Source organism: Mandrillus leucophaeus, unplaced genomic scaffold (assembly GCF_000951045.1).
Source record: "Mandrillus leucophaeus isolate KB7577 unplaced genomic scaffold, Mleu.le_1.0 Scaffold142, whole genome shotgun sequence".
In the NCBI taxonomy this organism is placed as follows: Eukaryota; Metazoa; Chordata; class Mammalia; order Primates; family Cercopithecidae; genus Mandrillus; species Mandrillus leucophaeus.
This window is the reverse complement of record NW_012101388.1, coordinates 1,589,741-1,613,719: the sequence shown is the minus strand read 5'-3', so window position 1 is coordinate 1,613,719 and position 23,979 is coordinate 1,589,741. Positions and strand designations below refer to the sequence as shown.

The window sequence follows — 23,979 nt, the reverse complement described above, 5'->3', positions numbered from 1 at the left end:
AAAACGAGCACCAGAGCAGGGGAAAACAAAGCGTGCTCAACTCCAGGGACTGCACCGTGCTCTAAAGAAAAGACCAGATCCCCTTCCTTCCTTTTTTCCTTCCTTCCACACCTTGCAAGGGTCCTCTGCCCCGCCCTGCGAGTAAATCATACACTTTGGAAGTTTTGCATTAGAGAGCCCAGCTGGAGAGAAAATTGTCTGCAAGAAAAAAAAAAAAAAAAAATAGAACTAGGGCAGTCCGAGGAGATTGAAAGGGCAAAACTATCAAGCAAGAAAACTGTAAGTTCTGATTAGTTTTATGACTTTGCCTTCATGCCTCAGGAGCTCAATTGATCACGGCTTTCACGACAGGCTAAGGTGGGTGTTAGGGGGGCAACTTGAAAATACCCTCAAAACTCTCCTCCAGCTCCGTGCTTTCAGATGCAAATGCCTCGCGGAGAGATGGATGGGCTGCAGCCCCTCCTACTTTCACCCCTCTTCTTTATTTTCCTGCGAAGGAATCCATCTGTACAGATCTGTCAGGCGGGAGGTGGAGGAGGGTGCGCGAGGGTGCGCGCGTGTGTGTGTGCGCGCGTGGCGGCCGAGCGGCTCCGTCTTCGCGTTCATTTCCAGTAGCCCCAACCGGGTCTCTGGGAGGCGCGGAAGTCTCAGTGGTTCCCCGGACCGGCCTCCGACTGCACTGACAGCGGGCGCCCGCCGCCCACCACCGTCGCCCTCTTCTCCTCCCTCTTCGGCCCCAGCTCCAGCGCGCTCTCTGCTGCTCTCCCGCGCGCCCTCTCGCCCTCTCTCCGGCCGCGCGCTCCCGCTGGCTCCGGACCTTGCGTCTCAACCGCCCGGGCGAGGCGGAGGGGCCCCTTTCAGCGAGCGGAGACAGCGGGCTCCGGGCCCCCGAGGCCGGGGCAGGGTCCCCGCGCGCCGCGGAGTGGGCTGTGATTGGAGGAGGAGCCCGTGCCGGGCGGGCCCGAGCAGGTGTCGAGCCGGTGCCTCCAGTCTGCCCCGCGCGCGGAGCTGCGCGCACTGGGTCCCCAAGAGCCCGCGGGAGCCCGGCAGCGGAGCGCACGTCCTTTCGGATGCACACGCCCGGGTCCCTGGCGTCTGACGCCGCGGGGAGGGCAGCGAGGCCCCAGGTGAGTGTGCCTGGCTGCGCGGGGCTGGGGAGGCGCCGCTGGGCAGATGTGCGCCCTTGCTGTGCGCCTTTGGAAGCAGGACTAATCAGTGAGCGGAGAGCGGGCGGGGATGTCGGTGCGGAGTTTCCCTTGGCGTCCCCAAGTTACTGCGTGTTGCCGTGAGACGTGGCTCTGCAAGGCAAGACAGGCTTGTGGACGGAGCCGGGGGCGTTTGGCCCGGAAAGCGGGTGTTGACAGACACCAGGTGCGACACGAGGAGTAGTAGTTGAGGGTAAGAGCAAATCCCGGCACTCTCCAGGTGCAGCGGCAAACATGGGCAGGCTGGAGCACTCTCCTCAAAGAGGAACACAAGCAGGCTCCTCCCTCGACCTCGGACTGATGGGGGCACAACTCCGCGCCGGCTGTGCCGCCGGGTTCTGCGGAGGTCTGAGGCTGGAAGGGGGTATGCGCCGCTGTGGGCAGGAGTCCTTTGAACCATCCGCTCTAGACACCTTTTACCTTTCGTGAAGGTGGAGCTCACCTCGGGGTGCCTTGCTTTTTTCCTCTGTAATTAGTATTCTGCTGATCTGGTTCATCTGCATCCTGCGTCCCCTTCGCCTGGCAGTACCTTAAGTGTGCGCTGGGAAAAGGGCGCCCTGCTTCTCTGAAGGCATGGTGGACTTCTTCATGGGTGCGCATGGTACACTGCTAGTTGCTGGTATTCAACCTTCCAGTGTGGATTAATGAGAAAAGACCCGTTGTTCTGTACCACTTCACGTTTTAGATCGTTAACCCTACGGATTTCTTAAATGTCATAGTTCAGGTGAGTAAAGATTGGCAATGAGTTCACCCAGCACTGGGCAAATGGCAAGCTGTTGAGAAGCCATCAAGGATTGGGTGTATCAAGGCTTTGGAGATCTGTAAACTGAACTAGGAATGTACTTATAACATCTTTTGCTTTGCAATAAATATCTTGCCTCTACTAGATCGTTTATTAAGTGAGACCTTTATGTAAGACTTGTCCTCATAATTTCTGTAACTACCAGACAGGTGTTCAGATCATTTTTCATAGAGAAGTAGATAAACAGAACTTTATACAAAAAAAAAAAAAAAACCCCGAAAAATGTAAGTGACTTGTTAATATATGGCCCTTGCCAAGTGACAAGTATGGTATGTATTTTTAAAAGCAGATAACACCTCACACAAAATATGTGTATTTTAAGAGTTTAGGAGCAGTAGCAGTCTTTTGCTAAAGGAAAGTTTGCATAGACACAATATCTAAATAGTTTTAAGAGTGTCTTAATAAAGGCAAATTGTTAGGGGAGAAAAGAGCTAAGAAAAAAAAAATTACATTTGAAGCTTTCAGTAACTCACCAAGAATTACTTCTTTCCTAACGAACTAGTTAGAGTTTGATTTACCTAAGATATTTTCTTGTTACTATATGTCAAGGGGAAATGCATGAAGAATCCTTTTCTTTCTCTTTAAGGCTATTTGGAACAGTATGAATTAAAATGCAAAAGAATTGAGGCAGGTAGGAAGACTGGCAACTTTGTGAAAGTCTTGCTTCTGTGTTAGTGTTTAATATGGAGTGGGGCAGCAGAGCAATTAGGTAACATCCAACGTTAATAGTCTTATCTGGGAAAGCTAGCCGAGTCTGTCTGAGGAAAGAAAAATAAAGAAAACAGTACTCAGTGGCACAGACCATCACCCTGCTAAAAGCTATTAAGGTTTGCAGCTTTAATAAAAGGGCATTGTGCATTTACAACGTGAGATATTATTGTAATTAAGGGCTGCAAGAGGTCATTAGAATTGTGTTAACAATCACTTGACAGACTCACAACTCTTCTTAAGTCTTCTTTTATTGATTTAATAGCACAGAGCTTTTTCCTTTCTTATAAAAGGATAATTGTAAAGCATCTATATTACTGCAATTTACCCTTGAATTGACTCTAGTGTTTAGTGTCCAATGAAGAAGAGAGGGTGGTGAGCACGCGGAGTTGGCCACTGTTCAGCCTTCCTTGGCCTAAAAATCAAATGACTGTCTCGCCTCGGGCACTGTTTCTTTACTGGTTTCCCTGTTATTCAGCATTTTGCTTTTTTGATGGCAAAGCTGATATAAACTCCTCAGAGTGTGTACTGATATGAGGAAGTGAATACATTTTTGTGTTGAGCAAATACTTTTTTTTGTCAGATCTTTCAGAAATACTTTATAAAATACTAAACTCACAGATTGTTCTGTGCTGTGGATATTTATTGCTGAATGATTCCAATCTTCCTGGGTTTTATAAGGTTTTACATTTATTGCTTTGATAGCTTGTATCACATCACGGTTCTCTCTCTTTTACACACACACAAATGTCTTTAACTTGATTGGAAGGCTTCATAGCCTTAGCTTAAATTGGAAGTTTCAGGAACTTCTAAAATAACTAACATGCATTAGTTGATTGCAAAGGGATTGAGATGGAAGCTTTTTCTTCCTTGGATGAAGGAATCAGATGCTACTTGGTGGGGTGATAAAGGGGAGCTGAGGACAAGGAAAGAAGACATGTGATCAGAGTCTTGTGTGTGACCATCTCCCCAGCGTCTGACAAGCAGAGAGGATCTAGCTGTAACCAGCAATACACGAGTGCCTCCTCTGGGGATTTGCTGGTTCTGCAGAAAGATACCCCTGCAAGCACTTCCCCCTTGTTATTCTGTGAGTCTCACAGATAAAATTACCAGTGCAAATGAATATGCAGACATCTGTCCATATCTTCATTTCAGACTATAGTATAGATTTTCATTCGGGTAGAATCTCTTTTCTGCTATTTTGCAAAGTGTTTATTGAAACCTGATGACTTTTGTTGAAGTCACATAAATCACACGTGGCACAAGGTAAATACAAGGGTAAATTAAACATTAAAGTTGATACAGCTAAGATTTCTTGTAAGAATAAATTATAAAAAAACTCTCTGGATATAATTTTACCATTTTGTTATTACATAAATCATTCAGAAAGATTGTGCCTTGTTACTTTGTTTACTTTTTAATTTACAAAGGCTTCTTCTAGTTAATTATAAACTCTTTTTTCCCCTTTTTAAAAATTCCTTTCACCCATGACAGAGGTTGTGCTTGGTTGAAATTGAGTCTGTAATCCACTTTGAGAAGTTTTCTTTCTATGTTTGATAGCCAGATGCACACTACAGGCTATGTGATTCATTTCCAGGGCCCCTGCCTGCATATTTAGGCCAGTTAACAGTAGGAGGTTGTGGTCTGTAGTTGTAATGTTATCTGGCCCGGGGAGCTAATGGATTTGATCACAGTTTCTTTACGTGAGAAGTCACATATCACAGAGAGTCCCCAGCCTCACTAATTAAAATGTAAAAAATTATACCTTTTAAGTAGAAAAGAGAGGGCTCTTTCATCAAAATTAAAATTATTGAATGTAATGTTAAACTTTAAATGGCATTCAGATGAAACAAATTAATGTTCATATATGACTGTACTGGAAACTGAAGATAGCAACATTAAGTTTAGGATGATTATAATGGGAATATCAGGAGCAAGCAGTCATCTCAAAATATAGGACTTATATCACCAACTGAAAGGGTACAACTGGAGTGATACTTATTTTGCCAAACAAAATGGCCCCATATATAGATTTTTCTGTCCTAACATACTGTCCTGAGTTGGTACCCTATTTCTAAAATGTTCGCTAGGCTGTTGTTTAAATTTCAGTGGAAATAGTTAGCTACCTTTTGTCATAATGTAGTAGGAAGTTATTTTTGGATTCCAGAGTTGTTTAGAAGGGAAAAAGCAATTTTAAATTTGGATACAGCTCACACTTCATTTTTTGCAAGATAGAAACATACAACCCTAGACAATAGGTTCCTTCACCCTTTCTTCTTCGTCTGCATTCTCTGCCCTTCTGTATGATAATTATGGTTACCATTGCCTCCTTAGAAAATTAAAACTTATGGTCATATAAAAATTTAAGTACAATCAAATCTACTTTGTTTGGCTTTTAGGAAAGATGGTTTCAAAGATCACACATTGCAAAAGCACTCATTAGCAGAATGAGCAATTTTTAACAAATACTTGAAAACACTCATTACATCCAGTTATGCAATGGCTATTGGATCAGTACCTAGCTGTGTGACCTTGGGCATTTCACTGGGAATCTGTAGATTTCCATTGTATTCAAAGTAAAGAAAGGGCTACTTTGTTTTTTTTAACATCTATTGCAGTTCAAACATGTCATCAATCTGTGGTTCCACCACTTTGGGAATCTTCAAACTTAAGGAGCAGCAGAATTTGAGGATTTTAAAATGTTTTTCCTCTAACATGAACCCTAATGAAAACCAAACTATTACATTCTTCAGTATTGAAATAATCTCCTCTTTGTTTATGTCTTAGACATTGTCCTGAATAGTGTGGCTGGTAGTGTTGTGGTTCCAAATAAAGTGTGGCTTCAGCTCTGAAAACACTCTGTCCCGGACTATTTTCTCTCTAGTGTTGTATTCTGACATCTGCTCAGTCATGAATGGGAGGGAATTAGAACATATTTTCCCCCTTTGGCATTCCCAAAAATGTATTAAGCGGTTCTACATTAAAAATAGGCAAAAGCAACAACGGATAAGTACTACCCTTTACACAAAGCAGACTACTCTAACTTTGTGGACTGGGATAAATCACAGGGAGGACGTCAGTGGTAACAGGTGGAAGCTGTACTGGGGACACGAGCAAATGAAGTCTTCAGAGAAGACAGTGGATGAATCAGGAAGCAATCTCTTCATTGAATTTAAATAAAACCATTGAATACCCAAGGAATTCCTAAAAAGAAACAGAGTTCTTCTCCCAGACTACACAAAACAAACAAACAAACAAACACACTAGTAAATAGAAGGTTGGTCTTAAAACATTGGTAATATCTTGCATAGTTCCCTTGCTGTGGAATGCTGTCATTTCCACGTTTAAACATGTGCATCTTTCACCTTACTTAGAGATTCATTAAAAACATGCTGCTGTCTAAATGTAGTTCATCCTTAAAGCAGTCTTGGAAATGATAGTTTACTCCCAATAGGTCAACAAGATTTTTTATATTTTGTTTCTATTATTCCGACTGTGATTTCTTGTACTCTTATGTTTCATAGGTCAGCCAACAAAATGTCTCAGGGAATATCAGTTAGATTCTGGAGGTGTTTGTCAGTCAACCATTATGGATTTTTTGATTCTTGTAGATTATTCTATTAAGTACACTGACAGTCCTCAAATGTCATTCCTACAGTTGTTTTTCTAGAAAATGCAAATAATTGAATTTATTTTCAGACTGCCATGCTCCATCTAGTCATAAACTATACCAATTTTTAAAAGAGAGGCATAACTTCTTTAAATCAGCGTTACCAATTGACAGTAAGCTGTGTGTTAGTGTGGTATATATTAAGTATATTTCAAAACAGTTTCAGAAGACATGAATCTGAGGCAGACTCCAGACAGCAGAGAGCATGAGCAGCTGCTCCTTGCCTCGAATTTAGAGAAACTTTGGTGGAATGTGGTCTTTAATTGTGATAAGTCGTTGCTTATTTATATTGGACTGCAACAAACATTCCAGTTCAACTTTGAGTGCCACAAAACCAAAAAGAATCCTATATTTCCTTTAGTATAACTAATAGTTAGATATTATATTACATGTTATTTCTAGAAAGCATACAGCACTGTGCACTTTTTTAAAAAGCAGTCTAGAACATATGAATTAATTGGCAATTAGACATGTTTTTAAAACTACTCTTGTGGTGATATGTTAATGTGCAATGGCTGAATATGATGTATACTTGTTATGTTTTTAGCATGCTAACTTTAAATGGAACAAGTTCTGGAAGACTTGCAGTTTTGCTGATTAGTAATTGATACGCTAATGCATAACAGTTTTGTTTTTTTTTTTTTTTTTTTTGCATAGAAGGACCTTTAGTCATTGTTTATAAGTATGAAAACACCATTTGATTAAGAGCACAATAGTCACTTGACCTGTTAAAAGTGGTTTCCTAGAGATGTCAAGTGGAGTAGAAATTCCAAGAAAACTTTATAGTAATGAATTTGTTTTGGTAAAATAACATTAGCTGTTAAAGTTAAATGGATAATAAACAGTCTACTTGAAACTAATACACTGCCACTTAGTTTAACAAAAATAATTGGAACAAAATGGTAGCATGATCAAGCGATTTAATATCAAATGAATGTTGATATAGTAAATACTGCCTAAGGGATTTTTACCTCTTCTTTTTTCTTTTTGCTTCAGTTTGTTCAAAATATATTTTTCAGTGTTTCATTTTATATTCTGATGATTAAGGTCTGTTATACTCATCACAGTACTACTTGTGATTTTCATGTATTTCAGTTTGTAAAACATGGGAAAATATTATAAATTGTTTTTTAAAATATAAGTTTTAGCCTTAAAATATCAGAGTAAATGAAATCATTTTAAATCTTCATCAGATTTTTTTTTCTTTTTCAGATTAATCATTTATCAAGTAGCGCACTACTCCCTCAGACATCTGTGATTTACCTCTGTGCCATTCTCTTTCCCAGATATAACCTGTTCTTCTTGTTTTTCTCTTCAGAAATGTTCCATCTTGTTCCATATTATTACTGTCCAAAAGTTGATACAGATCTGTGGACATTCTTTCAACTGTATACCCATACATATTTTATATTCTTTCCTGCACTTTTAAAAAGGACTAGTGATAGTGACGAGGTCAACTCTCCAAACCACATGCATGGATGCAGAGTACTCATTTCTTTCTGATGTGAATCTTGTTTTTAACTCCTGTATATGAAACTCAGATGGGAAAGGAGGTAGAAGAGAGAAGATAAACCACATAGACTTCTAAAGAGGGATGCAATGTATTTGCTTTAGGGCACAGATTTGTGAGACAATATGTAATCCATTGTGAAAAGTCAACAATTTGTTACTCTGTACTCAAGTTCATTTAAATATAAGAAAAGTTATTGTAGTGGCTTTCTACATGTTGATATTTGTGAGAATATAAAAAGCCTTATAAAGAGGTTATATAATATATGACAAAATTCTCAAGTTTAAGTTTGGGTTACTTCTGGTTGACAACCACAAAGAACTATAGGCTTTTTAAAATAATGCTTCAGAGCCCTTATTTCTCTCATGATACCCAGCTCAGGACAGAATGAAATCAGTTGAACTGCTATACTCACCTTTCTCTTGAAAATGAGATTTGATTGAAAAGGAAGGCAAACATTCGTGAAAGACTGATAAGGAAAGGTGACACCTGACCTGAGGCCGTGCGACTCTTCCGCTGCTATAGAGGACATATGTTCCTGGCAGAGTTGGTTACTGCCAAAAATACTGGGGAACACATTACGAAACATCATCACTTCAGATCACAATGGTTCACACACTATTTTCTGATTTTCGAAGTGCACTCCACAAAGGGTATGACAGGTACATTTATCTCAAAAAAGAAAATTTCATCCTCTAATAATATACACAATGCCAGTTAAATATCCTTGTGCACTCTGGTAGAATTTGGATCAGGGTAAAGATAATTTAGCTCAAGAGGTTGGCAAATACTTCAAATACTGCAGAGAAATATAATGGAATTTTCTTGAAAGTGATTGTGACTTATGAACATGGTTGACTTACCAAGGAATTTGTATCTTGACTTGTTATATGGTTAACTTTTCATATTAAAAAATGAGGTTGATCATAATGAAAATGAGCATTGCATAGTTTCCGAATGTCAATTATGTGCCTACTTCAGTCTTAGATGCTACAGATACAACGATAGGGTGGGTCTCCTTCTTCATCAAGGTTGATGTTTGTACTAGCTGCTTTTAAAAACTTTTGATTAAAATGAGTTGTACAATTATCAAGTATCTTCCCTTCACAGACATTATTTCAATGACTTTAATGTCACCCATGCCATGTTCTGTAACTCTCTTCTCTTATATGTTCTAGCTAGTTTGATAAATCCCCAGTCTTGTTGAATGGAAGAGAAATAATCTTCAAGAGCAAGAAGAGTATATTAAACACCTCTTCTTAAAGTGAATGTTGTATTTTATAAGCAAGTCAAATGTTTCCTTTACATTCTGCCCATTATCTTGTTTTTTTTTTTTGTTTTTTTTGTTTTTTGTTTTTTTTTTTTTGAGACGGGATCTCTCTCTGTCACCCAGGCTGGAGTGCAGTGGCACGATCTCGGCTCACTGCAACCTCTGCCTCCTGGGTTCAAGCGATTCTCCTGCCTCAGCCTCCCCAAGTAGCTGAGATTACAGGCACCTGCTACCATACCCAGCTATTTTTTTAATTTTTAGTAGAGACAGGGTTTCACCATGTTAGCCGGGATGATCTCAATCTCCTGACCTCATGATTTTCCCACCTCGGCCTCCCAAACTGCTGGGATTATAGGCATGAGCCACAGCGCCCAGCCCCCATTATCTTTTATTATTAACAATATGTATTTTATCACAGCTTTAAAAGAGCTAACAAAATCAATTTTACATAATTGTCAAAAAGTAGAAAAGTAGGACCTGAAAAAATTATAGACTTTATAAGATAATTGAGTTCAGCTGCTTCATTTTGCAAATATGGAAAATAAAATCCCAGAGCGATCCAAGGTCATACAGCAAGTGGTGGAGCTCGTAGGACAGTGAATCCTGTGATCTTATCCCTAGTCCAGACTGTGTGCTTTGTTCCTCATCAGTAAACACCTAGTGAACTAAAATAAATTTCTCCAGTTCTGATATTTGTGTTTGATTTCTAAAAATTACAGAAGGCGTGCCTTTAAGAAATAAAGGGTTATATATAGCACTTTGGCGCCTTTGTATTCATCTTGATTTTTTGATTTATGACCATATGGTTCTCTGGAACCAACTACAACTATCAAAATGCTTTCACTTGGTGTAAGAGTTGTCTAAAACATTTGAACATAGATAACATTCCAGTGAAAACTAACATCAACCCATAAACTAATTTTAACATAGCCAGTTTCAAACTAAAAATATGATAATAATCCCAAGAGCTGTTTAAAAACACATTTTTGATTGCCAGGCACTATTTTTGGCATCTCATGATTTGCTCATTTAATCCTATGAAGTAGGTGCCATTATTACTATCTTTGTTTTATAGATGAGAGACTTAAGGCTTTATTTCTGGAACTTCTTAGAATTGAACTTGTTCAAGATTAGATAGTTAAGACATGACTGGCCCAGAATTTGAATCTTTATCCAATGCAGACACCAAACAGTCTTTACTGGTAACTAACTCCTCAAGTATTGAATTCCAGAAGCTCATTTGCTCTTTAGGTTTTCAGAAGTTGAATGTATTGTCACTCTCTGAAACAATGTTACCACATCCACTCAAAACATAAAGTAGCCTAAATGATATAATTTTGCTCTATTGCATCTAAAAAATATATTATCTGGAGCCAAAGTGTTTATGTCATTGTCTTTAAGAGATAATTCATTCTCTTGAGAAGAGTGGGTGAAACTGGAACTGTTCTATGGCCACAGGCTTCACATGCTTGTCTCAGCCACCTGACCAGAACTCTAAACCATCCCTCCCTATCCCGGGGAGACTGGTTTGCCACTAGTTGAAGGAAGAAGCTACATGACTTTGCCCCTTCCCATTCTGTCAGCCATTCCTACTGAAGACCACACTTCACGATTCTCGTCTCATTACTGGACTAATCTCTACGCTAGTATACCATGTCCAGATCAAAGTTTCAACACCTCCCTGCCTTTTTAAACTATAGGATGCATGCCTTTCAGGTGGGTTAGTCAGACCTGTCTACAATAAACTTTCAACTTAATTAAAGTACCTATATTGAAATACCAAGGAATGATCCCAAGTTACTTGTTCTTTATAAGTCAAAGTCTAGAACAACTGGCCCTCTAGGGTGGTTTCTAAGTGGAATAAATTTATTTTTGATCCTTGGATAGGGTATCTGGATTTGGGGAGATTGTGTTCTCTGCACAGGCTGCAGTTAATGTGCTCTAATAAGAGTTACCATTCTGGTGGCTCTCAGGTACAATAATTAGATGAACATTGGATTTTTCTTAACTGCCCTCTGGAATATCAAAACTTTATAGATATATATTTTTAAATGTATGCATTCATTTTGACAGTTCATTGCACAAAGTCATTGGACACTGTTCTAGTTGTGTGAACTATTTAAAAATTTGATAAATTTGTATATATGTATATATTTATTTCACATTTCTTTTACTATATATAGTATTTTCTTAAGAAATTTGACTATCAAAAGTATTTTTTTATTGCATAACAGACAGTCCTCTTACACAAGGGACAGTTAGAAAGACTGAAAAGCTTATGAGGATAGTGCATTTTCTGCCTTAACGGGGAGACATCTTTTGGCTTTTGGCTTTATATTCTCAACGCTATATTTGTCTCCCTAAAACAAAACAAAACAAAAAAAAAAAAACAAAAAAAACAGAAATAGGCAAATGATACTTTTTTGCCTTAATTATTCTATTGTTGATTTATTTATAGGAAGTAAAATGAATTCCTAAACCAAAGTGCAACATGGTGAGTTAAGTGAGCATTTTGTCATAAATTCTCATTCCTCTGTGTTTTAGGGGTGTGTTCGAAAGTTTATTTTGTAGCTGATTTTATATCTCTTGCATAATCAGAATTCTGTAACTGAAATAAATAGACATTAGAATAAAAGGGCTTTTCCATGCTTCTGCTAAAGCACCTCCTGGGTGCATGCCAACAATGAATGGGCCTCACAAATACAGCTGAGTTTTCTTACTCTTCTGTTGGTCAACGTAATTCAGTTCTATCAATGTTTATGTAGGGAGGCCCTACTATGCACAACTCATGCTTCAAGATGCTCAATAAATAATTGTAAAATAGCAACTAACCGCAGTGCAATAGCATAAGCTAACATGCTACACAGCATACGTGACAATAAGTTCGAAGGATGGAAAATGGAAACTACTGAGCTTTTCAGCTGATCACAATCAAATCAGAACACATCAAAACAGCTGGTGTTCTGTGACTCAGAATCAATCAACCAGTTTCACATCACCTCATACTTCTTTATTTCTCTTTCCAGTTTCACAGAAGAGATTTAAACCAGCATATGTCCTTCCCATTTGGTTAAATTTCTGCTTCGAGTTGCTTCGCTTTCACATTCTAATACCAACGAATGAAAATCACTGTAATATAAAATAAAAAAAATAAAGGCTAACATTAAAATGATTTTTAAAATGATGCTGCTACATTTGTGTAAAATAAACCATATGCTCAAATAAAATGCCCTAGAAGAAAAGTGATACTTTAAAGTAGTGTTATGAAATGAAGATAATTCTGCATCAGCTGTATTGATGTAATTCACAAATATAGCAATGTTTATTATAATTTTCTAAGTATATAATATTTTAATTATACAAAAATGATATTTGTATAATCTTAGGAAATTTGTATAGTCTTAAGAAAATCAATAGTAGGCTAGTAAATGAATGCTAACTATTATTATGTGTTTTGGTTCCTGACACCAGCTCTTCTCTTTGTTCTGATAGGTACTTATTACACCATTCTTTGGCGAAGGCTATTCAGCAGTGGTGACCTCTTCCAATCCAACACTCTACAAATTATTATCTCTGGACTCCCAGCTGACACCCTGCCGGAGGCAAGAGCTACTAAGCCAACTGGAACTGTGCCTTTTCTCTTGTCAAGGTTTTTTTCTTACACAGGAAAAAGAAAGAAAAAAAAAAGATGAAGTTGGGCAAAGTGGAGTTCTGCCATTTTCTGCAGCTAATAGCTCTTTTCCTGTGGTTTTCTGGGATGAGTCAAGCGGAACTCACAAGGTCCAGATCAAAGCCCTATTTCCAATCAGGGAGGTCCCGGACCAAGCGCAGCTGGGTGTGGAATCAGTTCTTTGTGCTGGAGGAATACATGGGTTCAGACCCCCTCTATGTAGGAAAGGTAGGGTATGTGACCTTTCAAAGTTATAAATGATTATTGTCCATGTCTGTGGTTGGATGAAAAACTGCTATACACACACACACACACACACACACACACACACACATACACATATATATTTTTTGCTATGGGGATGATAAATACAAGACATCATTTCTATGAAAGACTTAATGAAGGTTTTTGGCGATAGCCACTGCGAAGTTGTAATCAGGGTATAATACTTATTACAGTGAAGCTGTATCTTAGGGAATGATGCTTCATTCCTAAAAACAGATGAGGATTCTACAGAGCCCTAGTTTACCATGGTTGTAACACACTGATAAAACTGTCGTTGCCAAAGTAGAGCAAGACTATTCACAAAAAATGAAGAGTGGTAGGTTCTTATAGCCAGTTGGTTTCAGCTGCTGCTTTTGGGCTGTTGTGAAAATGATGTCCATGCTAACATTCGTATTTAGATATCCTTCCCTCATACTTGCAGTGGAAAAACTGCAAAGTGAAACTATTGAGCCTAATGTTTCTAAATTATGAACCATTCAAACCCACTTTTCTTAGCAATCTTGTTTTGATGGGGTGTGTGTGTGTGTGTGTGTGTGTGTGTGTGTGTGTGTGTGTGTGTGTATTTTAGGTTGCTTTAAACATTTTCCTTTGGATTAAAAATGATGGTGGACAGATGTCTGTTAGAAACTGTATCAGACAAGTGATGGGCAGTTCATGCTGCATTTATTTATTGCGTGGCCAGGTGTTAGCTGGATAGACATTGTTTCTCACAGCTTCCTTCTGTCTGAATATTTGAGAAGGAGATTTTCATTGGAGAACTTCCTGAACCAAAAGATGCTTCTAGAAAGCATGACCTTTTCTCTGCCATTTGACCTATCATGTTCCCAGTTCCTGGTCTACTTCTGGTTCAGTTATTTTAATATTTGTAAAGGCCTACTGAGTCTCTCAATTTGGTACTGAGTACTGGTGAAGGTTTTCTAAATAGGGTATATTAGCAAGAAATCTGTGCCTCTGTATTTTTACGCTTCATTCTGTCAGTTCTACATTTGTCTTCCTGGTAAAATGAAGCATAGCTACCTAATGAGTTTATCTACAAATCAATTTTTCAACTTTAGAAGGTAGAGGAATAATCTTGGTGATTTACTCCATGGGTCCTTTTCTTCATTTGAGCGCACCTTAAGTAAGGGCAAAAATTATTTTTGTTGATGAGCATCTACATCAATCAAGGTAATCTGTATTATATTTATTATTTCATTTTAATGTCTCTATATTTTATAAATACTGACTTTTACTGCCTTGTAAACAAAAGGATAATAAGTTAAAGGCTTCTAGGGATGTGAATTAGGATTTTTTTTTTTTTTTTGGTCCAGTTATAGCATTTTCCTACCTAAGCTTATGTAAATACAGAGGTGTTTTGTGTACAAATATATATTTTTATAGCCATTCTACCAGTAACACCATCATATTTACTATACTTTTATATGCTAAATTTCTGTCTCACTCTCTTTTTACTTGTTTTCTTATAAAGAAATTGAGAAGGTAACCATAATGATCAGGATTTGATTAGGAAACTAGCTCTTAATTTCATTCATTTTTAATGGACATTTAACAAAGTCATCTAACTTTCTTAAATGGACAGATCTGTAATATTCAAGTAACGTATAAAAGGAAGTAATAGTTATTAAGCAAAATCATATTTTGTGACAATGTAAAATTTTCTAAAAGCAGCAAAAATGTTTCCAAAGTAAATGCCATTTAATTTGGTGTTAAATGGAGTTGCTTGGGTGAAGTTGACATTTAAAAAATCAATATAGTTTTAAAATTTAAGTGCCCTTCTTTTGAATTTCACAACCTTCACATAATAATTCAGAATGCTTATTCCATAAAACTCCTATAAGTCCATTTAAAATTATGAAGAGATATGCCCCTATGTTACTTAAATTCCGTATACATACAAAATTACTGGGCAACGGTGTTATTTTTCTAAGAGAAATTGTGTAGTTAACAAGAAACATTATGTACTTCCCTTTCAAGTAATCAAAGAAGGTCACTTATATTTATATGACAGAAATTAGTTCATGTTTATCTTTTGCATGCTGTATATTGGGAGTTCAGTGTCGCCTTTCATAGTAAATTGTCCAGGATGGAAATGGATTTAAGTTTCTTTAAAATTGACTAAAATACAGAAAAATGGCTGTAACATAATTTGAGATGGAGGGAGAATTTATAGACAAGAGAGACAAATACAAGGCCTTACAGGAACAATTTTCATATATCCTTGGAAAAAAGTGGCAGAGAACTTGAGTACTATAGATTTTGTATTTGAGATGATGAAATTATCCTTTTTATTAATAATTTGGTGGTCTGAATAAGCAGAGATATAACAACTTTGACTTAAGTACATTTTTTATTACTTGGGTAAATAGACACATTTTCTTTTCTTTTCTTTTTCTTTTTCTTTTTTTTTTGTTAGTTTGGGGAGGTGATGTCTATGCCCAGAAATGTTTATAGGACAGAAAGAACTAAAAGTTATAGAAGAAGATGTGAAGAAATGGCTGGGCAGATAATCATAGAAAGAAAAGAAAGAACCTAATTAATCAGTGCTTTTCACAGATGTATATTCAACCTAGGCTAGTTAGATGGTCACACTCTTAGTCATCCTAACACAATCTAGCTATTTGGGTAATTTGGAAAATATGGGTGATGACTTTGATACATTTTATACCTTAACTTGATCACATAATGGATAACTACAGTATGTGTCAAATTGACATCATTTTTATTTTCTTGCTCTACCACTTTCTACTAGTTGTATAACTTGGAGGCAAGTTGCCTAATATCATTAAGTTTAAGTTTTCTAATCTCTAAAATAGAAAAATGGTATCCACAATTCAATTCTGTTACTGAATAAATCGATTAAAATATTTATGACATTCAATTACTCTAGACATTATTATACTTTATATTTCACTACATATTATAAATTAACTTAGTTGTGGATCATCTATTTTGTTACATGTCAAATGTTATCTGTGTGGTTCCTCAGATGAAAGCCAGTATTATTTTATGTTCTAATAGTGTTTATATTTATTCCAGTTAATTATAGGAATGTCTGTTCTGGGGGTGCTTAACAATGCAGCTTTTAGAAATTATTTATATACGGTTAAACTATGGTGGAGATATAATTAATGGGTAAAAAATTCAATCCTTAATAGAAGAACTTCAAATGTTAGAGAAATTATGCCTGTGAGTTATTTTAGACTTTCAAATTTCGAGTCCATGTTAATGGCAAGTGAGCAGCAAGATCAATTAAATGACTCTTCAGTCAATAAAATTTGGTCATTAAGACATTGAAGATAATGAGGCTATAATATGGCTTTCAAGCATATTATTTTAGGTAGTTTACTGAGTTGGTTTTTACATATGATAACCAAAGACCAAAGTAGAACAGTCTGTTGAGTGGAACCAGGAGTGCTTCTAGAACCCATACTCAGGAACCACCAGGGCACAGACTTCTGGGCTATGCTAGACTCTGATGGTGCAACCTTTGTCGTTAGCTTCCCATCATTTTCTTGTGAAATAAGTTGATAAACCCCTGACCCTAAATGTATAGACTGAAGGAAGGAGTCCTTGGGTGTTACTCTGAGTTCTGTTTTGAAAAATAATAGTGCCCCTTTCCTTGCATGTATGTTTTAATTACCACCATGCCTGTTTTCTTGTTTTTATATGGGAAGAAGGAAGGGGGGAGGATCCTGTCTTTTCTCCTTTTCATTTATATCACCCCTCCCGTGGTTATTTACGGTACGTAGGAGGTCACAGTTTCCACCCATTTCATTGGATCACACTGCATTTTTTCAGCCCAGTCTTTTACTCACCTTGGCATTACTCACTTAATGTCCCCTTGTCCCCTAATTATCCGACGGAAAAAAAAAATTGTCTACAAAACCACTCAGCCTCTGTTCCGGGTATTAAGTGTTTTTCATCTTTCCTAACTGTAATGGGCTGCCAGCTGATCGCTGTGCCCTAGGCCATTACTTTCACTGAAATGTGTGCTTCGTGCCTCTTCCACAATCGCTCCCCTAGCTGTTAACATCACTCTTGCTTTTTTTTTTTTTACTACTCCCCTTTTTTCCCAGCTTATTCAGGGAAAATTTATACCTATTACCCCAGTACGAATCAAATACATAGAAATGCAGTTTGCAGGACTGGCTTTGCTTTAAATTTAAGCTAACTTGGAAGTATTGGTGAGCATTTTGAATGCATTTAATTATACTTCAGCTGTATCTCTCACCAAGAAATTATCTACCTCCTGATATCTAAAGATACATTCAGTGTTCCAAAAAGAAAGTTTCATATTGAAAATAGATTGTGTTTATTTTAAAAAACTTGGGTTACAGATTAGATTCCTTAACTGGAAAATTTTATATTAGATACAGAAAAGGTCAATAATGAATGCCAAGTATGAGCAACAGGAGAGAACATAGTCATCATAGTAACATTTACAGGTTATAGATTTTGTTGAGAAAAGACGAACAGGAAAAGTGTCCTCTGAAAATGTAGATTGCCTAACACCAGGTCAACTCTTAGAAGAAAACAAAGACAGTTTATTTTTTCTAGTAATGAGTAGAAACCCCATTTTCATAGTAACTTTACAACCAGAGTTAATTTGTAAAGGCACTTGTTCTTTGTCAGTTTGCTGATAGACGTGTGAAATTCCTGGTGATTTCAAAAGAAATTTGGACACGGATCAGCTCTATCAGATGCAAATAAGTTCAGATTTTTAGAAATACTTCTTGGCAGTTATATTTAGCTCTTATAATGCTCTAATAAACGAATCAATTGTCATTTTGTTTTATTCTTACCATTTTGTAAATAACATGTTAGGTTGTGCCACTAAAATGCGGAAACCCACCATTTATTCAGCTTAATATGGCTAATTATCTTAAAAAGTCATCTTAGTTCAGAAATGAAGGTTATAATTACCGAAGGCTTTAACTATACAGCTAAAAGTTGGACAGAATGGAGGACTTTCAGTTATTTGCCTGATTATAGCCGAACTAGATACTCTAGATTGGACTCCACATTTCCTGATTGTCTATGTATTTTGATCAAAATCATTTAAAAACTCTGCCTTTTTAACCATGTTTGTATTTATGTGCAGTCTACTTGCCTCCTATTTTGTGATTAAAACAGCAAACATTTTCAAATACAGTCTATATTAGTTGTGTTTTTTTGTTCTTGTTGTTTTGAGATGGAGTCTTGCGCTCTCACCCAAACTGGCTTGCAGTGATGCAATCTCAGCTCACTGCAGCCTCTGCCTCCCGGTTCAAGCAATTCTCCTGCCTCAGCCTCCCCAGTATCTGAGACTACAGGCATGTACCACCACACTTGGATGGGTTTTGTAGTTTTAGTAGAGACGAGGGTTTCATCATGTTGGCCAGGCTGGTTTCAAACTCCTGACCTCGCGTGATCTGCCTCCCAAAATGTATATTAGCTGTGTTTTAACATTGTATTTATTTTGAGGTTTTAGGTGCAAAGGACAAGATATAAACTGAAATGATGATTGAGTTTTTTCTCTACAAAGTGCACTGTAATTGTTTGGACAGGCTTTATGTGCATTGCTCATAGATACAGAGTCACGGGATCTGCAGCCCTCCGTGACTCACCAGGATACACGACAGATTGGATAAGCAGCAGGACAGTCACTGAGACTTCACTGGGTTGAGCATATGTAGGCAAGGACTATATTGGGAGAAACTGGGTCCTCATTGTTTTGTATGATTTATATTGATTATATGCCTTAGGTTGATTACCTGAGAGAAACACTAGTTTGTACAAACATGGTTAACTTTGTATCCAAGAAAATCTGTTGTGTGCTGCTAAACCTACCCTCTGTGTTTTCTTTCTTCTTGTTTTCCTCCTTTTTATTTTCAAATATTTATCACATACTTATACTGTGATTGATAATGTGCTAGATAGAAGCATTGAAAAATAAACTCGTTCATACAATTCACAGTCTGGTTGATAAGCCAAGCAGGTAACCCTATGACAGTGGATAGCAGTAAATCCCAAAGCTAACCAACAGCTGTGGAGGTGGTTACCACAGAGGAAGAACTCACAGATCTAAGAACAAATGCTTGCATGAGGACACCTGGTGCACCTCTGTGATTTTGTATCTTTTTCATACAATCTTCAAATCAAAGTAAAAGCAAATTATCTTCTTAGAAAATAGGGCAGAGTTTTCTAAAACTATATTGACAGAAGCTTTATATGGTGGAAAGATCAGTAAGCAGAAACTCCAGGTTAAAGTAGCAATCTTCTCGTTATTTTAAACACAGCCCTGAAACAATAAGTTTTGATTTTCTCATCTGTAAAATGTGATCAAATTGGTAAAGTTTTAAACTTTTTTATTTTGAACTAATTTCAAACTTATAAATAACGTTGCAAAGTGCTATTCTCTAATCCAGCTTTTTCAAATGGTAATATCTTACCTGACTACAGCAATTATTTAAGCTAGTAAATTAACATTGATACAATACTATTTACTAATTAACAGCACATAATCAAAATTTGCCAGTTGTTCTAATAAAGCATTAAATACTTGTTTCTGGCAGGAACCAATTCAATATCACACCTTTCATCTGTCCTGTTTACTTACATTTTCCAGTCTGGGATAGTTCCTTGGTCTTTCGTTGTCATTCTGACCCATAATTGGGTAGAACATCTTGTAATATAACCCTGTCTCGTGTTTCTTCTTAATGCATATGTTTCAGGGAATATATTTTTGGCAAGTATAAGACAGAAGTGATGCTTTTCTCTTCTCACTGTATCACGTCAGAAGATAGAAGTTGCTGACATGACTCATTCATAATGATGTTGAGTTTGATCACTTGGTTAAGGTGGCGGCTGCCAGGTTCCTCCATGGAATGAACATTATCTGGAAGTTCTAAAATCTTGAAAGAGATAGAAAATAACCTAAGCTCTCATTACAGATGGGAATAAATACTACTGCTGGTTTGAGGGAGGTGCAAGGGTTGATTCCGTACAATCTGTTGTCCATGTTTAGAATGAGGAGTGTGAGCCAGATTTAAAATCTGTAAGACAGTTAGGTAATGTTCATAATTTTATGCAGCAATTGACTGTTTCTCAAAAATGCATCGATTTAAGATGTCAAAGGGCAATTGATTTTGCTTATTTTTTTTTCTGAACCATGCAATAATATTCTTTATAGTCCAGAATTGCAGGAAAGTTTTCACTAATATAGAGTTAAAAATAAGAGCTTTCTCCGCACATTGCCTACAAAATGGAAAGAATTGTTTTGCATTGTAAGGTTGGGCTCCAAATACTTAGCCATTGTAATTACAAATGAAACATTGTTTTGGAATAATAAACACTTATAATCCTATAAGTTAAAGAACTAACACAAGACATTACAATCTGATGTATTACATTTTAATATATTCACAGGGTTGAAATCTAAACAACTCATAGAATTATATTCAACGTTGAAAAAAATTAGTAATGACAGTTTCTTCTAATTATTCTTGTTTAAAACTTATATTCCTGTTGCCTCGTCAGTAATTATTAAATCTTTAGAAAGCCTTGTGAATTAGAAAGGTGTCGTTCTTATGTTAGAGTTCAAGTAATGTATATGTTTGGTAATAAAATAAGTAAAATAATGGAACAGAATTAGAATTATAGTGGAGAAGAGCTAGAAGGCATATCAGATGTCTACAATGAATAATTATCATTTTTTAAAATCTTAAAATTTTAGTAGAGTTAGAACTCAAATTAATACTACTCTGTCATAATATCAACCAATCGTATTTTGAAGATAGATATAATTTCAGTATTGTATTTGTCTGTTCTGGTTTCCATAACAAAATATCAGATTAGATAACGATAGAAATTCCTTGCTCATAGTTCTGGCTGAGAAGTCCACAATCAAAGTGCCAGAAAAGTCAGTTTCTGGTGGTGCTTTTTTCTTGGCTTGAGGACAGCACAGCCTTCTCCATGTCCTCATATGGCAGAAGAGAAAAATTTCTTACTATTTTAATGAGGCTATCAGTGTTATGGGATTCAAGTCACAACCACATAACCTCATTTAACCTTAGTAAACTTGCAGAAGACATACCTACAAATCAGTCACATTGGGAGTTAGGGTTTCAGCTTATGAATTTTGAAGGGTGGAGGGTCATGACTCAGTTCATAGCAAGTACCTAAATTCATTATAATTCATAGGAAATGAATGAATAACAATTAATTGTTGACAATACTAATGTAATCTATAGTTTAGTTTTAACAAGTAGAAGTTTACATAGCAGTTTCAAAAATGTATTAGAGCCGGACACAGTGGCTTATGCCTGTAATCCCAGCATTTTGGGAGGCCAAGATGTATGGATCTCTTGAGGTCAGGAGTTTGAGGCCAGTCTGGCCAACATGGTGAAACCCCATCTCTACTTAAAAAAAAAAAATATATATATATATATGTGTGTGTGTGTGTGTGTGTGTATATATATATGTATATATATAGACATCATCGCCTGTGCCTATTGTATTCCCAGCTACTTGAGAGGCTGAGGAAGGAGAATCACTTGAGCCCCAGAGGTGGAGGCTGCAGCGAGCCAAGATCATGCCACTGCACTCCAGCCTGGTCTACAAAATGAGACTCTGCCTCAAAAGAAAAAAAAAAAAAATACAGTATTAGAAAAATAGTTTAACTGAAGGTTTAGAAATTTTACCCATGTTTGCTTCGTCAACTATAGGTCTCAGGCCAAGAGCCTGAGAATTACCTTCTGTCCTTTTGTCATGCAAACAAAAAAGAAAGAGCCAAAAGACATTGGGGGAAAACAAACCAGTATGGGGAGGCCATCTACATTTCTAGTTAGGCTAGAATCTTTGTCTTTTGTAAGATAAATGCAGAAGAGTAATTTCTCAAGATGGGGCTGTGTTACAGGAATGGTAATTAAAGTACCAGAACCAAAATGATTAACATCATTCTAGCAAGTTGTGTGTGTAAACAGTGCAGAATTATCTGATAAGAATGCTTCCCTTAGAATGTTTGCTTATCTCCTTCGTTAAAATGCTGACATGTTTTAAGGTATTTAACTGAAAACACACAATCAAAATTTGGACAACACATACATAATGTTCAACAGATGTGAGTTTGAAAGATTTGTGATGATCACCAGTGAAATTAGTCAAACCATGCTTAAATTAGATTTTTCTGATTTGTGAGTCATTTAAGGGTCCATATTGGAGTGGAATCTGTATGGAGAAGAAAAGATTACACATTCCGCACTTGATTCTTTGCAATGAAGAAGAAATAAGATAAAAATCGGCATTTTCTTTCCCATAAAATATCTGAGAAACTCAGTTCTGTATTTCTCATCTACTCTATCTCTGATGCGGTTTACATAATTTTCTCAACTGAATCATAAGAGCTGAATTTAGGTGGTTAACTGATATGTTTTGCTTTATCTGGAGAAGCAGATACTGGGGAGTTCTAGTCATTGGGATTTGATTTAATTACACCTAAGAACATGTGGCCATCAGCAGTTAAAAAGGATTACGAAAGAAATAGATGAAAATTATCACATTGAAAAATTATCACATTTGTTAAGCTGAAGTCATACATAAGGCTTATAATGAAATGTAGAGTCTATAATATGAAGTAAAATAAAAGTAACTGCATTATACGGCATAGACACAACCTTAGAAAAGTGATTTTTACAAGGTTAGTATCTAGTGATGAGATAAAGTTTAAAGCTTGCTATTGAAATTAAAAACACAAACTTTAATGCAAAGGCTAAGTTATCTTCTTGGCTGATCATTGTAATGCTTGCAAGGAGACTTTTACCTATGGCTGCACAGCTGCATTCAGTGATTTTGGAAGAGCAGTTGTGAAGCGTAATGACCTGAAACAAGACAGTTTTCCCATTGATTAGATCATCTGTGGGAAACATGAGTACAACCGATGATGGAAAATACATACGAGTAAGTGTGGATTCAGGGTTAGGGTCAGAGGAGGAAATGTATTCTGTTTCAGATCCAAATCAGATTTCACAGGGGATATTTATGACTGAAACAATATTTGAATGACTGACATCTTATATGTATATTTTTCTCAGTGCTGCTCTCTTCACCCTGTCTGTGGCTTCCAATTTATGTTTAATTTCTCTATAAACTCTGGGCACATTGATAAATTCCAGTTTTTCAGTTTTTTACTTAACTTTTAACTTTCTGCTCAACCAGAGCTAAGGCATGTGTGCAAGAAATAGAAAGTTTAAGGAGGAAGGAGTTTAGGCTACCTCGGAGGTTCAACAGTTATACAACAGCTCTTTTTATTATTTTTCCAAGCATCATCTTGGAATTCACCAAAAAATATAAAGTATATAATTTTGGTCATAAAATACACGTAAATCACATGTAACGATTTTATCAAATTATATAAATGCCTTAAACTTGAATATAAATATCATATGAATATCATATATGTTCACTAAAAAGAAAAAATATATTCTTCTTATTCTTGTATTTTAATATTAGAGTTTCTTGGGGCTTTGAAATTCATTTACTTTAGGTTCCTGAATTCAGAAATTCTTTGTACAAATCACTGATGAGTGATCAGGTAGCCTGAGGTCCATCTCTTAGTGGAAGCAGGAGTTGTCTTAAAAATACACATTTCAGGCCAGGTGCGGTGGCTCACGCCCGTAATCCCAGCACTTTGGGAGGCTGAGGCGGTTGGATCACGAGGTCAGGAGATCAAGATCACCCTGGTTAACATGGTGAAACCCCGCCTCTACTAAAAATACAAAACATTAGCCGAGCGTGGTGGCGGATGCCTGTAGTCCCAGCTACTCGGGAGGCTGAGGCAGGAGAATGGCGTGAAGTTGATAAGTAAAGTATTGAAGATACAG

The 23,979-nt window shown here is 37.0% G+C and overlaps 1 protein-coding gene across 2 annotated transcripts in view; it reads left to right on the top strand.

Annotated features, from left to right (window-relative positions):
- Nucleotides 1-228: 228 nt before the first annotated feature.
- The window catches only part of CDH7 (cadherin 7, type 2), a 135,398-nt gene continuing 111,647 nt past the window's right edge, over nt 229-23,979 (top strand). Inside the window, exons 1-2 of one of the 2 annotated variants that reach the window (XM_011974140.1) lie at nt 229-357; nt 12,658-13,063. In XM_011974140.1, the coding sequence (XP_011829530.1) occupies nt 12,854-13,063 (210 nt within the window). In that variant the 5' untranslated portion in view covers nt 229-357; nt 12,658-12,853. Of the gene's footprint in view, nt 358-628; nt 1,128-12,657; nt 13,064-23,979 lie in introns of those variants that run through there. The other variant, XM_011974139.1, reaches the window with a different exon arrangement.